This window comes from Nelumbo lutea, chromosome 1 (genome assembly GCF_056320005.1).
Source record: "Nelumbo lutea isolate HS-2025 chromosome 1, American lotus-T2T, whole genome shotgun sequence".
NCBI classification, from domain to species: Eukaryota; Viridiplantae; Streptophyta; class Magnoliopsida; order Proteales; family Nelumbonaceae; genus Nelumbo; species Nelumbo lutea.
This window is the reverse complement of record NC_142684.1, coordinates 23,263,200-23,281,130: the sequence shown is the minus strand read 5'-3', so window position 1 is coordinate 23,281,130 and position 17,931 is coordinate 23,263,200. Positions and strand designations below refer to the sequence as shown.

The window sequence follows — 17,931 nt, the reverse complement described above, 5'->3', positions numbered from 1 at the left end:
TTTACCTTAAATGATGGATCTTCAAATAGAACAGCATCAGTTGGCAAAACCAGTAGATCTTCATCCCTTGTCTCCTTGATGTCCTGTGAGATCAAGGATCAATCATCACTAGAAAAAATAAAATCCAAATCATTATATGATAAAGGATGTTACATGTTGATACTTTGAAGTAGGAATTGTCAAACTTCAACCATTGCACAGTCCACGATTGTCCTCCTGGTGCTCCTGGTCCATCTTTCTGTCATGCAACCAGTAACATAGTCTGAAATCAAAGTCTAACAAGAAATACAAGCTTTTTGATTGTTCAATTAAATGTTCCATTTCTTTGTTTTATGTGCATGACAGAGAGAGAGAGCAGAGAGATAATGATTGAAACCTAGAATCATAATACATAAGGACCTGAAGACAGTAAACATACTGATTTAACAAATATACCTGCCTTCAACTAATTTAAAAATTAGACTGGATTTCTGTATATGATTATAAGGTGCCATATTTTCCTAACAAAGATCTGGTTGTATTGTACTAATACAATGATAATAGTAATAAAGACATTGATGACAATGACGATGATAACAATATCAACTAAATGTTACTGTAACAAAGAATAAGGTGTCAGCTACCACAATTTTAGCCTAAATGAAATCCAAGAGACAAGTTAAGAATCATAAATCAAATCATACCACCATTAAATATGTTAGCCCATTCAATTAATAAGCCTACTGATATTGACTGTAAGCACATTTAATTGATCTGAGTAATTGATACTGAGAGACTAAAGTTGACATTATTGATATTGCATTTTAAATGGTTAAAGAAATGAGCATGGTGGCAGATGTGGGATAACCATGTTGAAAGAAAGGTAAGGTCGCAGATGCCCATAATGTGGGATGCTTGCATAACTGTATGTAAATTCATTCTTTACCAATATCTAATAAAAAATTAATAGTTAGAAATAAAAAAAGACATTTCTCATGACAAGAATGGCTTTGTACCTAAAACATGTATGATAAAAAAATCCATAAAAAGGGAGATCGAATGGAAAAGAAAATGTTTTATTTTTCATTCAAATAACCACCATTTCAAATGGATAATTTTGATCTACATACTGTATACTTCGTTTCTGGCTTGCCCCAACCACTACGCTCTGGCCTAGACCTCCCTAATGTGTGTGCTCCAGATAATGCAACAATTTCCTGTGAAAAACAGCCCACTGTTGAAATAGACTAATGGAGACAAATGATAAATAAAATCCAAGAATCATGTATGGAGTACATCGAATGTAACCTTGTCATTTAATCCCATCCGGTAGAAGACATCACGTAAATGAGCAGCAGGTGATGGGGGACCAGCATCTAAACATAAAATGAAAACCTTAAAAGTTAGTTTCTGGAATAGCAAAAAAAGGAGTCATTACCCAATGATGCTCCTTGCTATCCAGGGTCATGAGATCGATAGACTGGATATGGACCTAACCTTCAGCATTTTTAATGCTCAAAGTGGCCACTCTCAGACTCAAATCTATGTTCTTGCACTTGTCATTTGTCAGCCTAGGATTTTATGATTGCACCAAGAAATGGACCCTGGTTTATAGAATAGTTTAAGAGTTTCTGAAACAGATTAAAACTGATAGTGGGAGTGTCAACGAGTTGGGCTGGGGCCAGGTTCATATGTACCAAACTGGGATCCTACTATGTTCATCAGTTCCAGGTCTTGTCATGTTAGGATCCTGTGTAGAGTGGGTCCTAGGTCCAACCCACCATATTCTCAGTGCTGATTATATATCAAGTTTAACTTCTCTTATACAAAAGCAACACTATAGTATGCTTTTTTGCTCACATACAACTAAAAACATAAGACAAAAAGTAGATTCACTTCACTATATGGTGAACAGTCTACTTTTCTAAATAGGCTATCTTTTATGGACAACTTTCAATTAAAATTTGAAAAAATAGAGCACTATTAATAATGAAACAAAACTCCGATCCAAGGTTTGAATAGGACTGAACTCTGAAGTCTGAAGTGGACTAGAGAATTCAACACATGCTTGATCCAGAGGGCCCCCTCTAATGATAAACAGTCTCGATTTTCTGCCATGGGGCTAGAATAGAGTAGGTTGTGTAGCAAAGAACCCTCTTCCCAACTTAATAAGATTAGAAAATTACTTTCCTTTTTATCTATCAAAGAAAGTTTCAATTTATTATATGAATAAATTCAAATTTCAGCAAGATATTAGGTAAAAATTTGACAGGATTCAGTTAAATAATCAATTTAAATAATTAAAATTTATACAATAATAAAAAACAATAAAAATAATTTATTTAGTTGAATATTTGTTTCATAATATGTTGTAAAAATATCTAATTTTGTTGAAAATAATATACTCTTAATTATAATTAATCACTCAATCAAAAAGTAAGAATGAGTAAAATATAGCATTATAAGGTAAGAGAGCAATACTATTTCTGAAAGTTCACTTATTAACTTGGTACAAAAATGTATCATGTTTTGATAACTTAAACTAGTTAATTTATCAAAACTTACAAGAAAAGATAAACATTTAAAATAATTATGATAAACTAATAGAAATGCTATTTTTATATTTATTTTCAGTACAAGTGCATGTGATTAAGTGTACCCAATTACCAAATTTTCATTATTTTTTACTTCTGATTTTTATCTCTTTGTACAATGCAACTGATTATGGATAGCTAGTAGTTTTGGTTTTCTTCTTGTAAGAAGTTTTATTTTGTCATCCTAAGGTGAAATCTCTTCATCTTATTCTTGTAATTCTCTTCTTTTAATGATACTTTATCTTACTATCAGAAAAAGTATTACTATGTTATTAAATAGTAATACTACTATTTGGAGTGGGAGATTTGGAATAACGAGATTCATCAATGTGGTGATGGTGTTAAGCACAATTCTGAAACTTTTGAACTAGATTCTCTGCTATTTAGAGATGGAGATTTGGTGATCACAGAACATGGAAGAGGAGCTTGGTCAAGGAGTTCACTAGAGAAGGAGGTGATTCAGATGGTGGACTTTTTGCAAAAGGTGTGCTAAATGATCAGGAGCACAATGTGGAGCATCAAAGACATGTAGGCAGAGGAATGGTGACCTATATCCAAGTTAACGGAAACAGATGGGGGAAATTTTTCAGATTAAGTCCCTAGAAAGGAACAAGAAGAAAGCGAAGTATCTATGCCCCAGAAGAGGCAAACAAAATGTTGGGTATGTTAGACAGTGTATGCCCTTAGCTCCAATCAGAATGATGTATATTATGACATTTAATGTAAATGAATAAAGTACATATTTGATTCATGTTATCATGGTGTGTTTCTGCGTAATACCCTTAAACTGGACACATATGAGACTCGTGTTAGTTTAAAATCTTCACAACCGTTAGATAGATCTGGGGAGATTTATCCCGCCAAGGCTAACACTGATGTGCCACCAAGTTGGTTGGGGTGGCTTGTCTCAGCTACCAAGGTGAGACCTGAGGTACATGCAATGTGGGTTTTCTTGAAACCCTGAAGCAAACCAGAATTCCAGTATTGCCCTAGACCTTGGAGATAGATGGGCAAAACTGGAATGTTACACCTAACCCCTAGACTCGATTATGATACTGCACTAGGTGTTGGATTGGGCTATCTTTTGTATGCCAATCAGTGAGATCCTTAGAGGGGGTCAAAACCTGGGTTTGTTGGGACAGTCCGATAATTCATCTGAGTGGGTGATCATAGTGACAAGATCAGCCCCTTTGTCAGACAAAGTGAATGCTCGGGGATGCACTCTCTCTGATGGAAACCTAAATTGCCGACAGTCGAATTCAACCGTTGAAATTTGTTTTGCAAAATATATTTATATAGAGATACGCATATATTTATTATGGTTTCAAAATGTTTGAAAAAGGTTTTAATTCCTGGGATCCATGTGAGTAGAGAGTGCAGCACTGTACCTTGCAGCCGAGGGAGAGGTCCTCTCTTGCCGGGTAGTGTTTGATCACTATGGGCTGAGAGGTTAAATGTAAGACCATTGAGGGTAATACCTGATGGGCTAATCTTGCATCTGCCCACAGTCCTTGGGTTTTTATAGGGTGGCTTGAGCCAGGGACCATTTAGGGCCCATTAAGAGCCCATGGTAATGGACTCAGGGGTTCACTGTCTCCTATAGTAAATTCGGCCAGGCCTTGTAATAGAGGCTAGGCTGAACCCATGTGGCTGATGTGTAGATCAATGTTTGGGTTCCATGCCATACAAAGATATCCAACTGGGCAGCAGTTTGGAGGGTAAGTGAGCAGATGGACTTAATGGGCCTAAAGCCCAATTCGAACTGGCTTAATGAGATTAATTAAAAAGGGTCAGTTCTGGGATTTAGATCAGCAGATAGGATAAGGGGTTATCCCTATCCACTCAGAGAGTCCAGATCCAAATAAAGATTTGGATCAGGAAACTTCTAATTAGATTAGGAGGGCTAATCTTTATCTGCAGATAAGATAAGGGATTACCCTTATCTCTTTAAAGAGAGTCCAGATCCAAATACAAGATTTGGATTAGGAAACTCCTAAAGGGATTAGGAGATGCTCTCTTTAAAGGCTATAAATAGAGGAGTAGGGAGAACCTCCAACACACAATTCTCAGTTCAGAGATAACAAAGAGAGAATAACTTGCAGTTCGATTGCTCCTGTCTTCTGCTCTTTCCTGCTCTTGCCGCCATACCAATTCGATCTTCACCTGTGGGAGCGATCAAGAAGAGTTCTTGATATTACCTTTTGGCAGAAAAGGTAATCTTAAGTTGTGCTCACTAGCCCTCCATCAGATTCTTGCTGAAGAATCAGGTTCTTGCTGAAGAACCATCCTACCGATTCTACTTCATCCTGCACCGTGTCATCTTCGGTGAAAGCAGTCTTTGGATCTTTCCTTGGGCGTGAACACCTTCATTGGAGGTTATTGTTACTTCGTATCAAGTATATCCCTCCACTCCATTTTTGGTTTCAGATCTGGTTTGGTTTAGGTTCAAGATTGATCCTTGAAAATGCAGTTTTCTAAAATAGGGAATGTGATTCCTACATGGGAGAGAGAGAAATTTTTGAAATTTCGCCCAACCTTCCTGCAGGGTTCAGCCATCCATATGATGGATCTCTCATCCCTTCAGGATAGTTGTCCAACTAAGATCCTCTTCGAGGGAGAATAACCTCCAGAATAGGGGAAAGTTAGATTGAAGAGAGAAAGAGATCAAATCTTCTTATTGTTGGTTCGGCTGTCTTAATTTGTATGTTTATCTTTGTTGGGTCTTAAGTCATTAGTTATTGGGCCTTAGTTATTGGGCCTAATCTTATTTAGTGTTTATTTTGACTAGGTGTCCCATCACTAATCAGGGGCATTCTTGTCTATTTATGTAACATTATGTAATGTTCTTATATATAATAGATTAGGGCTGGCTAAGGACTATTCTGCCGCCCATCTCATATCTTCTTCTTCTTCTTCTTCTTCCTCTTCTTCTTCTTCTTCTTCTTCTTCTCTCATTCGACAGCTCTATTTCAGCAAACATGGTATCAGAGCACTAATCTTTCGACTGGTTACAACAGCCGCCTCTTCTTCTACTCGCAGTTAACTCTCTCACCTTTTTTTTTGGTTGCTGCAAAGAAACCCTAGGGTTGGTCGTAGAACACAGCTGGACCTACATCTAGGGTTTCCCTTGGTAGTAGAGCCCAAGGGGAGTTAGACCCAGAGGTTGATGCCTTAATAGACGCAGTACAGCAGACTATAGCCATTCGGCTAAGATAGATCTGTGTAGAACAGATCTAGGCGGAAGGACTAATCTCAGTAGTCCTAGAACTGTTCGTGGGTGAGGTTATAACCTGCGATAGCAATGCTTAGCACACAGTAGAAGCCAACACAGCAAGTTGCAGGTTGCGGCAACAGTGATTAGAACACAGCAGAAGGTAGCACAACAGATTATAATCTGTGACAGCAGTAATTAGGACACAGTGTGCAGTGTAGTACTCGGTGTTTCAGCTCTGTGTCGGGTTCTCAAGACTGAGTTTACAGTGTAGCAAGTTCCGTAAGTGTGAAACAGTTCACTATATATTGCGTTTACAGTCTTGACATTTACGAGTAAGTGAAGATGTCTTCCATATCCAAGGATGTGTCTTCTAGAGATGTTAGGGCTTGTGGGAGGTCTCCTAATTTGGAGAATTCAAATCTGCACAGCCTACAGATCACAAATGTTTTGTTGGATGAGTACAACTTCAGGGAATGGTCTATCTCAGTCATGCTTTTCATCACATCCCGGGAACTCACTGGTTACTTGGACGGGCAGAAGAAGGAACCCGAAGTGGGGAGTGCTAAATGTGCAGCTTGGTGCAAGGAGAATGCTATAGTTATGTCCTTGCTACTTGCTTCAATGACTCCAAGAGTAGCTAGGACTGTTCAACATTTCTCCAGAGCTGCCAAGATATGGGAAAAAGTTTCTAAAACCTATGGCAGAAAAAGAATAATGCCAGAATTTACAGACTGAATCAAGACATTGTTGCCTTGAGGCAAGGAGATATGAGTGTTGCAACATATTTTGCTACACTAGAAGGACTATGGGAAGAGTTAGATCACCACCTTATTATTGATTGGGAGAATGCCAGAGACAAGGAAAAGCATGACAAACAAATTGAAGAGGGTAGAGCATTTAAGTTTCTGACTGGCCTATATCCTATATGAGAGCATAAGGTCCCAAATTCTGGGAAGGGATGAAATGCCAGACTTACATCATGTTTACTACCTTGTGAGGAATGAAGAGGTGAGAAGAAAAGAGATGCAGGTTGATACTCAAACAAAACTAGTTGAACAGTCTGTGGAACATTCGGCCCTAATCTCTACAAATCAAAGGGGAAAAAAGCACTCTGACAAGAGACATTTGAAGTGCACCCATTGTGGAGGGGAAAGGCATGTGAAAGAGACTTGTTGGGTTCTCCATCTGCATCTGAAGCCAGCTGCATTGAGGAAAGATAAGCATCTGAAGGGTCAATCTACAAGTGTGAATCTAGCTACGGGTCAAAATGACGATGGTTCAAAACACTCATCCACGGTTACTTCCTCTTCCATGGGACAGACTACTAATTCCCCTCGAATCGGGTCCTTGGGTTTTACTACCTATGAGGTAGAGGTACTTAGCCAGGCCCTAGCCCGTCTAAGGACCAATTCTCTTCCATCCTCCTCCCTTTCCAGATCAGGTATTGCCTCTGCCTTTAGTGCAACTAGTACTATTGATCCTGCCTCTTGGATTATTGATTCTGGTGCAACTGACCACATGACACACATGTCTTCTCTATTTTCTTCCTATCATTTAATGTCTGGCCAAGATAAAATGAGTGCTGCTGATGGTTCTCTCTCTACCATCTTTGGGAAAGGAGTGGTTGACCTAAGCAAGGACCTTTCACTCAAATCCGTCTTGCATGTTCCCAATCTTTCTTCAAATCTCTTATTTGTTTCAAAGCTTACCAAAAATTTGAATTGTAGCATAACCTTTTTTCCTACTCATTGTGTCTTTCAGGACAGATTGACGAAGAGAACGATTGGGAGCGGTCATGAGTGTGGAAGTCTCTACTACCTTGATGCAGACATCAGTTCGGCCTTGCAAACATCTGCTACTTGTAGTCAGTCCAATGTGGAGTCAATAGCTAGGTTACATCTATGGCATGCTAGGCTAGGTCATTTACCATTTTCATCATTGGAAGTGTTGTTTCCAGAATTATTCAAAGGTGTTTCAAGTCAAGAGTTAGTTTGTGAAGTCTGTCAACTATCAAAGCAATGTAGAACTGTTTATTCAACTTCGAGTAATGAAATTCGAGCTTCTTTTGACTTAGTCCACTCTGATGTTTGGGGCCCTTCTCCCATTATTTCTGTTAATGGCTTTCGATACTTTATCAGTTTTATTGATCACTATTCTCGATGCACAGGGATCTACTTATTAAAAGCACGAGAAGAAGTGCCGCGGGTAACCATGACATTTTGCAAAATGATTGAAACACAATTTGGCACGAAGGTCAAACAATTCAGGTCAGATAATGCTGTAGAATACTTTGAAAGGTCCTTGAATTTATTTACGGAGGATGCTGGAATGATTCATCAATCATCTTGTGCTATTACCCCCCAACAGAATGGGATTGTTGAGCGCAAGAATAGGCACCTATTGGAGACTGCTCGAGCCTTACTATTTCAGCACAAAGTTCCAAAAAACTATTGGTCTCAAGCAATCCTTACTGCATCATATCTGATAAATTGAATGCCATCCAAGGTATTGGGGATGAAAACTCCTTTCTCTGTTCTTTGCCCTCATCTTCCTGACTTTTCTCTTCCACCGAGAGTCTTTGGTTGTGTATGCTTTATACATGTCAAGGATCCGAAGAAGACCAAATTGGATCCTAGGGCTACAAAGGGAATCTTTTTGGGTACTCCCCTACTCAGAAGGGATACAAGTGTTATGATCCAATCACCAAGAAAAAATATGTCACAAAGGATGTGGTATTCTTTGAGTCTCAATCCTATTTTCATTCTTCTCGGAATCCTCTTCAGGGGGAGACTAGTGGGATGGAAGAGGATTCTTCTGTTCCTCCATTCTTTGTACCTCTCTCTACCTTAGGCCTTCCATCTTCTCCTCCTGATCCACCTAGTTGTGGTATCCCGGGTGAATCTAGTTAGGCTCCCATTGTACCAGGTACTACTAGTGATGTTGCAAATATTACTGAAGACTCCAGCAGGCTGCAAAGAGATATCAGAATCACCTACAACAGAAGGAAGAAGGGCCCTCTAACTCATGACAACAACCAATTGGACTCGGATCAACCTGTCTCAGAAACTCAAGGTAATCCTATCAGTTCCTCTGACTTGGATCTTCCTATTGCCCTTCGTAAGTCTACTCGTTCTTGTACTATCAGACGCCCCATTGCTGATTTTGTGTCTTACTCATATTTGTCTCCTCGTTATTGTTCTTTTGTTTCTGCTCTCTCTTCTGTGCATGTTCCTACTAGGTATTCTGAGGCAGTATCTGACCCAAAATGGAAAGAGGCTATGGACGAAGAAATGAAGGCCTTAATGAAAGCAAGGACTTGGGAATTAGTGGATCTACTAGAAGGGAAAGGCATTGTTGGATGCAAGTGGGTGTTCACTGTGAAGCATAGGGAGGACGGGTCCATTGAGAGGTACAAGGCTAGACTGGTAGCAAAAGGGTTTACTCAAAAAGAAGGGATTGACTACAAAGAAACCTTTGCTCCGGTGGCAAAACTCAACACAATCCGAGTTCTATTATCATTAGCTGCAAATTTCTCATGGGAGCTACATCAGTTGGACGTGAAGAATGCTTTCTTGAATGGCAACCTGCATGAAGAGGTGTTCATGGATCCTCCACCAGATTATGGTTTTGGCAAGAAGGTATGTAGACTGAGAAAAGCCCTATACGGCCTTAAGCAGTCCCCTCGAGCTTGGTTTGAGAAACTATGTGGGGTCATAAAGAAAGGGGGTTACACTCAAGGTGGGGCAAATCATACCCTATTCATAAGGAAGAGAAATGGCAAACTTACGGCACTTATTGTCTATGTGGATGATATGGTAATTACAGGGGATGATCAGGAAGGGATTAAAAGACTAAAGGAGGTTTTGGTTGCTGAATTTGAGATCAAAGACCTAGGCCAACTGAGATACTTTCTTGGGATTGAAGTTGCAAGGTCCAAAGAGGGCATCTATATATGTCAGCGGAAATACATCATTGATCTTCTTCAAGAGACAGGCATGACGGGGTGTAGGCCAGCAGATACTCCAATAAAACAGAATCATGATCTACAAGAGTCAATAGGAGATGACTACCTTGATAAGGAAAGATACCAGAAGCTGGTGGGGAAGTTGATTTACCTGTCCCTCACTCGCCCTGACATTGCTTATGTTGTACATGTTGTCAGTCAGTTCATGCACACTCCTAAAATCCCTCACATGAAAGCTGTAGAAATGATCCTCAGATATTTGAAGTCTTGCCCGGGGAAAGGGATTCTGTTTAGGAAAAACAGTAAAATTGAAGTTGAAGGATATACTGATGCAGATTGGGCTGGCTCTATTGGGGATAGGAAGTCTACTTCTGGGTATTGCACCTTTGTTGGAGGAAATTTAATTACATGGAGGAGTAAAAAATAGAATGTAGTTGCTAGATCTAGTGCAGAGGCCGAATACCGAGCTATGGCTCATGGTGTTACTGAACTTTTATGGCTTAAGATCCTGCTTAGTGAATGGAATAAAGATTGAATGTCCTCTCAGGTTGTACTGTGACAACAAGGCTGCCATCAACATTGCAAATAACCCAGTGCAACATGATAGAACGAAACATATTGAGATAGACCGTCACTTTGTTAGAGAAAGAATTGTCTCAGGAGAACACTACATTCCTTATACTCCCTCCGAGATGCAGATTGCAGATGTTCTGACTAAAGGGCTAGCTATAGTGAAATTCGTGGACTTACTTGGCAAGCTAAACATGATTGACATCCATGCTTAGCTTGAGGGGGAGTGTTGGTTCGGCTGTCTTAATTTGTATGTTTATCTTTGTTGAGTCTTAAGTCATTAGTTATTGGGCCTTAGTTACTGGGCCTAATCTTATTTAGTGTTTATTTTGACTAGGTGTCCCATCACTAATCAGGGACATTCTTGTCTATTTATGTAACATTATGTAATGTTCTTATATATAATAGATTAGGGCTGGCTGAGGATTATTCTGCCACCCATCTCATATCTTCTTCTTCTTCTTCTTCTTCTTCTCTCATTCAACAGCTCTATTTCAGCAAACACTTATTATTCCCTTATTGTAAGTACACCTTTGTATTTATATTCAATCTTGCCTTCATTGTAACTGATTGACAACAGAATTATAACAAATTGCCAACTTGTTTGATTCAGTTAACTCCAGCTGTCTTTGTACTGGCTTCCTTATGCTGAGGTGGCCTTCTTCTCTTTCTAGAATATACTTTGTAGTTCCTGCCCCCTTGTGCCTTTAACATCTCCCCCCTCCTCAAGCTGGCACTCGTCCTCAAGGCCAAGGTGTGGAAAGTGTTGTATCAGCTTAGTGTAGGGCTCTCATGTGGCTTCTTCATTTAGTAACCCTTCCCAGCAGACAAATGCCTCTTTAATAAAGGTTTAACCTTGTTTCAACCATCTATATTTCAAGATGTTCTTGGGTCGTAATTGTAGCCACCCTTCTTTTGTGAATTCCGGTAATGTTGCGCATGTTGTGGTTTGTGGGTTGACAACTTTCTTGAGGACAGAAATGAAAAATTGGGTGTCCTTTGGAGTCTATTGGCATTTCCAACTTGTAGGCTAATGGTCCTATGCGTTGTAGAATTTTGAATGGTCCATAGAACCTAGGGGCAAGCTTGTTGTAGGGGCGGGAGGCCACTGAGGTCTATCTATATGGTTTGAGTTTTAGGTAGACATACTCGCCTTCCTGGAACTCAACAGGCCTGTGTTTTGCATCATAGTAGCACTTCATCAGTTATTGAGCATGTGTCAAGTGAGCCTTCAGTTCACAAATGATTTCATCTCAGGATGAAAGACATTCATCAACCAATGCACTAGCCGGAAACCCCTTTTCATAGGGCAGAACTGATGGTGGGTCTCTGCCGTATAATGCTTTAAATGGTGTCACACCTGCTAAGACATGGAATGAGGAGTAGCACCAAAACTCTGCCAAAGGCAGCCATTGTATCCATTGTTTTGGTCTGTTGACAACTTCAGTCTGTCATCCGTCTGAGGATGATAGCTAGTAGAGGTGTTGTGTGAATTGCCTTGTAACTTGAAATATTCTCTCCAAAAACTGCTGAGGAAAGTTGGGTCTCTGTCGGAGAAAGTTGCCTTTGGTGTCCCATGTAATCTGGTGATTTCTCTAACAAATGTTTCCGTCATCGTAGCCTCTGTGTAAGGGTGTGTTAGAGGTATAAAGTGGTTGTATTTTATAGTCGGTCGACCACCACAAGTAGAACCCGATTTTCCTTTTGAAACAGGTAGGCCCACAATAAAATCCATTAGGATTTCATCCCATACTTGACATGGGATGCTGAAGGGCTGTAGGAGGCCGGCTGGTTGTTGGGCTTCATACTTTTGTCTTTGGCAGGAATAACTCCTTGTTTTTTTATCATGCAGCTCCAATAATAATGTGTTTCCAAATACTTGTAGGTTTTAAATATGCCTGAATGACCCCCTAAAGCTGAATCATGAAAGAGTCGTAGTAATTTTGCTATGTGTGCTGACTTGGTTGAGATAAACAATCGACCCTTGTAATAGAGTACAGAGTTACAAACTGAATAACCTGGGGTCAAGGCTAGATTCTGGGCCCATTTGGCCTTTAATTGGGCCAGTTCTGCATCTTGAAAGGCTTCAGCTTTGAGCTGCTCGAGTAATGGATAATTGGGCCTGGAGATAGTGAGCTATGCCAACTCAGGTAGCCTGGATAGAGCATCAGCTGCTCGATTAGTTGTACCAGGCTTATATTCTATAATGTAATCATAGCCCATGAGTTTGTGGGTCCACTGCTGTTGGTCAAATGTGTGGAATTTCTGATCAAGCAGGAACTTCATACTCTTGTGGTCTGTCTTGATGATGAATCGAAGGCCCAGTAGGTAAGCCCACCACTTTTGGACTGCAAGTACAACGGCCATGTTCTCCTTCTCATATGCAAGGTTCAAAGTATCGATACGATACGCCCGATTTGGGGCGTATCGTATCATATCTTTTGGGGTCCAAAACGCCTGTTTACAGGTATTTTGGGACCCCACTCTTTTTTAATAAAAAATATGTTAAAATATCTTCCTAAAAACCAATTTTTGAAAAAAAAAACATTTCCGCTTGTACCTAAGTACCGATAAGGCTCTGCCGATACACAGAGGCGTATCGATACTTTGAACCATGCTCATATGTTGATTTATCTTGATTTTGTGGTGAGAGTACTTTGCTGAAATAGGCCAATGGTTTCCCCTCTTGCACTAAAATGCTCCTAGACCTGTCCCCGAAGCGTCACACTCAAGTGTGAACTGCTTTGAGAAGTCGGGTAATGACAGAATTGGTGGTGTGGAAATTGCTTGCTTTAGGTTAGTGAAGGCTTGCTCACTCCATTGAAATGCATTTTTCCTTAATAATTGGGTGAGTGGTGCTATCATCCTTGCATAATGTGGTATAAAGTGCCTGTAGTTAGACCCGTTCACTGGTCGGGTTTCAGGCCTGACTTACACTATGTCGGGCTCAGGCTTCGAGTCGGGCCCCATTCAAATTTTGGCAAAAGTTATGCCCGAGCCCGGCCCATGAACAGGTCTACCTATAGTAGCCTATGAGGCCTACAAAAGCCTGCAAGGCCTTGATTTATGTAGGTGTTGTCCATTGTTGAATGCAAGCAACTTTCTCCGAATCAGCCATGACTTTCCCTTCTTTGATCGCATGGCCTAAGTATTGGACTTATTTTTGTCCAAAAACACATTTAGAAGCCTTTGCATATGTTTTCTTTCTAGAAGAGAGAGAGGAGAGAGAGGAGAGAAGAGAGAAGAGAAGAGAAGAGGAAGAAAAGTGTGTGGGAGTCAAAAGATTGGGCCGGCGGCGCCCAGCTTCTAATTTATAATAACATGCTGTAAAAATAAAAGAAAAGGAATTACAAATATGACTCTAGCAGCACACCATAATAATAAAAGACAAACAAAGAAAAGAACATGCTGACAACACCCTAGGCTGACATCACTCTAACAGCAGAAATAAAAAACTAAATCCAACAATACTCCCCCTCAAGTTGATCTGAATATATCTATCATGCCCAACTTGTCACACAACTCATTGTGTCGCAAGTATGGAAGCCCTTTTGTGAGAACATCAGCTAGTTGCTCACTTGCTCTTTGGAGTTAACATAAGGAGTATAGATTTCTCCCTTTTCCAATTTTTCTCTTATGAATTGCTTGTCCACTTCAATGTGTTTGGTCCTATCGTGTAAGACAGGGTTGCTAGCAATGTTTATAGCATCCTTATTGTCATAGTAAAGGGGCATAGGATAGTGAACAATAATCCCAAATTCCCATAAAAGATTCTTCAGCCAACTTCAGCCACCCCATGTGCCATAGCCGTATACTCCGCTTCAGCACTTGATCTTGCAACTATACTTTGTTTTTTACTTATCCATGTCACTATATTTCTTCCTACAAATGTGCAGTACCCACTTGTGGACTTTCTATCATCCACAGCACCTGCCCAATCAGCATCTATATAGACTTTCACCTTCAGATGATTATGTTTGCTGAATAGCAAACCTGTTCCTGAATGCTTCTTCAAATACCTAAGAATCCTTTTTGCTGCCTCTATTTGTGGTCTCTTAGGGAAATGCATGAATTGGCTTAGGACCCCAACTGAATAAGCAATGCCTGGACATGTCATAGACAAATAAAGCAACCTTCCCACTAACCTTTTAAATTGATTCACATCTTTCAAAGGTTCACCATCACAATAACCTAGTTTATGATCAACATCCTTAGGAGTATCTGCTGCCTTTGCACCTAACTTGCTTGTGTCTTGTAATAGATCAAGGATATGCTTCCTCTAAGAAATGAAGATGCCCCTTTTTTGAGCAGGCAACTTCAATTTCAAGAAAGTATTTTAGAGGACCCAGACCTTTCCCATCAAAATGAGAGGCTAGGAACTCCAACTTTTGTATTTCTGAGCTCCAGTTTCCTGTAATGATGATATCATCCACGCACACTATCGGCACAACAACATATTCCTGACATCTCTTCACAAAGAGAGTGTGATCAAACTGACATTGTTTGAACCCTACTTTCTGGACTGCCATAGAGGGACTTTCTTAGCTTGCACACCTTATTTTCACTTCCTTTGGCACAAAAACCTGGGGGTTGAACCATGTACACCTTCTCTTACAGATCAACATTTAAGAAGGCATTCTTTATATCCAATTGATGCAATTCCCAATCAAGGTTTGTAGCTGTTTTTACTGTAGCTACTGTAGCTACTGTAGCTACAGTAGTCCGAACAAGTAAGGAGAAGAAGAAGATGAAAGAACTGTCGAACTTGATAGCTAAACCCTATCAGTCGACCTCTTAATAGTGATTAGGCTTCTAATTAAATGTACAAGGACTAAACTGCCCCTACTTAAGTATGGGACAGAAAACCTCTAATAAGACTACCACATAAGCTCATAACTTAACCAAGGTGAGATGACTAACCTACCCTTATTCGGCTAACTCTAACAGTAGCCAATGATAGAAGAAGCCGAATTAAGTTCATCTTAGCTACTAGAGAAAATGTCTCATCATAGTCAGCACTATAGACTTGAGTGTACCCTTTGCTACCAACCTTGCTTTGTACCTTTCAACTTGTTAGACAGTTTTGTATGCCCTTAGCTTCAATCTGATTTGATGTACTTTTGTTATTTAGTGGAAATAAATAAAGTGCATGTTTGATTCATGTTGTTTGGTTTAATTCTGTGTGAAACCCTAAAACTGGACATTTATAGAGACTCATGTTAGTTTTAAATGTTCACAGCCGTTGGATAAGTCTGGGGAGATTTATCCTACCAAGGCTGATACTGGTGTGCCACCAAGTGTTGGGATGGCCTGTCTCAGCCATCAGGGTAAGACCCGAGGCACATGCAGTATGGGATTACTTGAATCCTTGAACCGGACCAGATTTCCAGTATTGCCCTGGACCTTGGAGATAGATGGGCAAAACTGGAAAGTTACACCTGACCCCTAGACTCGATTATGACATTTCACTAGGTGTTGGATCAGGCTGCCTTTGATATGCCAATCAGTGAGATCCTTAGCGGGGATCAAAACCTGGGTATGTTGGGGCAGTTTGAGAATTCATCTGAGTGGGTGATCATAGTGACAGAATCAGCCACTTTGTCGGACAAAGGGTAATGATCGGGAATGCACTCTCTCTGATGGAAACCAAACTGCCGGCAGTTGATTTCAATCGTTGGAATTTTGTTTTGCAAAATTAATATATTTATATATATATATGTTCGGTTTCGAATTGTTTGCAAATGGTTTTAATTCCCGGGATCCATGTGAGAGGAGAGTGCGGCACTGTTCCTTGCAGCCGAGGGAGAGGTCCTCTCTTGTCGGGCAGTGCTTGATCATTAAGGGCTGAGAGGTTAAGTGTAAGACCATTGAGGATAATACCTGATGGGCTAATCTTGCACCTGCCCACAGTCCCTGGGTTTTTATAAGATGGCTTGGCCTAGGGACCACTTAATGTAAGTGTTGGGCCCATAGGGTCCATATGATGGACTCAAGGGGTTCATTGAGTTTTTCAGTAAATTCGGCTGGGCCTTGTATTAAAGGCTGGGCCGAACCCATGTGGCTGGTGTGTAGATCAATGCTTGGGTCCCACGCCATACAAAGAAGCCCAACTGGGCAGCAGATTGGAAAGTAATTAGACACTGAACACTTAATGGGCCAAAAGCCCATTTCGAGGTGGGCTGATATGATCACCCATCCATGGGGCGAATTTGAGATTAAAGTTAGTAAAAGGATTGGGCCTTTTAGCCTTATCCACTCTTAGAGACCAAATTCAAATTAGATTTGAATCTGGTAACCTCCTGATAAGATCAGGAGTAAGCTAACTCTATCTGCAGAAAGGATTAAGATTATCCCCTATCCAAATACTGATTTGGATTGGGATAACTCCTAAAAAGGAGGTTTCTTAATCAAGAAGAAAGGAGGAGATTTCAAACCACCTTGAAGAGGTATAGGATACCTCCTGCGAATTCAGATCTGTTCTGATTCATACTCTCCAGAAAAACAGAAAAAGCAGTTCAGCCTTTTTTTGTTTTGGAGATCTCCTCCTGCCGCCGCCATCTGCCATTGCAAGATTAGATCTTTGCAGAAAAGAAAGTCAAGAAATCTGTTCTTGACATCAGTCTTGCAAGAAAGACTGAGAAGGATTCAGTGTTTAGTACTTCCAGAGGATTCTTGTGAAGGATCCAGTGTGTAGGACGCACCCTGCTGTTTCTGTTCCATTCACAGCTGTGTCATCTTCAGCAGGAACGGATCTTGGAGCATTCTTTGGGCGTGAACACCAACTTTGGGAGATACTGCTTCTCCGGATCAGGTATATTCCTCCCATTTATCTTTTGGTTCAGATCTGGTTTGATTATGGTTCAAGTAGGATCCTTGAATATTGTATTCTTAACTTTGGGAATATGATTCCCAGTTGGGAGAAGGTAGGAAATTTTTGAAATTCGCCCACCCATTCCGCAACCTTTTTGGCGTCCATTAGATGGATCCTACCATTCTTTCACAACTGTCCCATCTGCCTTGTGTTTCACTATAAATACCCACTTACACGCCACTAGGTCTTTCCCTTTTGGAAGATCAACCAACTCCCATGCCCAATTCTTATGGAGGGCATTAATCTCCACCTTCATAGCATTTGTCCATTCAGAGTATTTTAAATACTCTATAACATTTTTGGGTATGGGGATGCTATCAACAACGGATAGCAAGGCACCGTAAGAGGGGGAAATGTGATATAGGAGACATACTGGGTAATGGGGTGTTTGGTAGTACATGACCTGACTCCCTTTCTATGAGCAATAGGAATGTCAAGGTCATCCACAACCAAAGTGGGAGTTGGGGTATCAACTGGTGCAATAGTGCCTAGTTCATTTCAACTTACATCCTAGGAGTCTGAAGGTGTTGGTTGCTCAGTGTTTGGTGGCTCCACATCTTTGTCACATTGTTAATCTCTATGGTGTGTACATTGGAAGATACGAAAAGGAGTAGGATCTGGAATAGAAGGAAGAGAGACTTGACAGAAATGGACCTGCTTCTCCTCTTCCACATTACTCTCCCCCTGAGGAGAAGCAGGGAAGAATGGTTTAGACTCAAAAAATAAGACATCCATAGAG

The 17,931-nt window shown here is 40.4% G+C and overlaps 1 protein-coding gene across 10 annotated transcripts in view; it reads right to left on the bottom strand.

Moving 5' to 3' along the window:
- Positions 1–17,931, bottom strand: part of LOC148873945 (putative L-ascorbate peroxidase 6, chloroplastic/mitochondrial) — an 81,837-nt gene that overhangs the window by 44,449 nt on the left and 19,457 nt on the right. For all 10 annotated transcript variants that reach the window (XR_016105683.1, XR_016105684.1, XR_016105679.1 and 7 more), the window contains exons 6-9: positions 1,288–1,355; positions 1,110–1,196; positions 164–238; positions 6–83 (exon numbers count right to left, since the gene is read on the bottom strand). Coding sequence is in view for 4 of the 10 variants with exons in the window: in XM_088966399.1 (XP_088822525.1) it covers positions 6–83; positions 164–238; positions 1,110–1,196; positions 1,288–1,355 (308 nt within the window). In the remaining 6 variants the exon portion in view is untranslated. The remainder of the gene's footprint in view (positions 1–5; positions 84–163; positions 239–1,109; positions 1,197–1,287; positions 1,356–17,931) is intronic.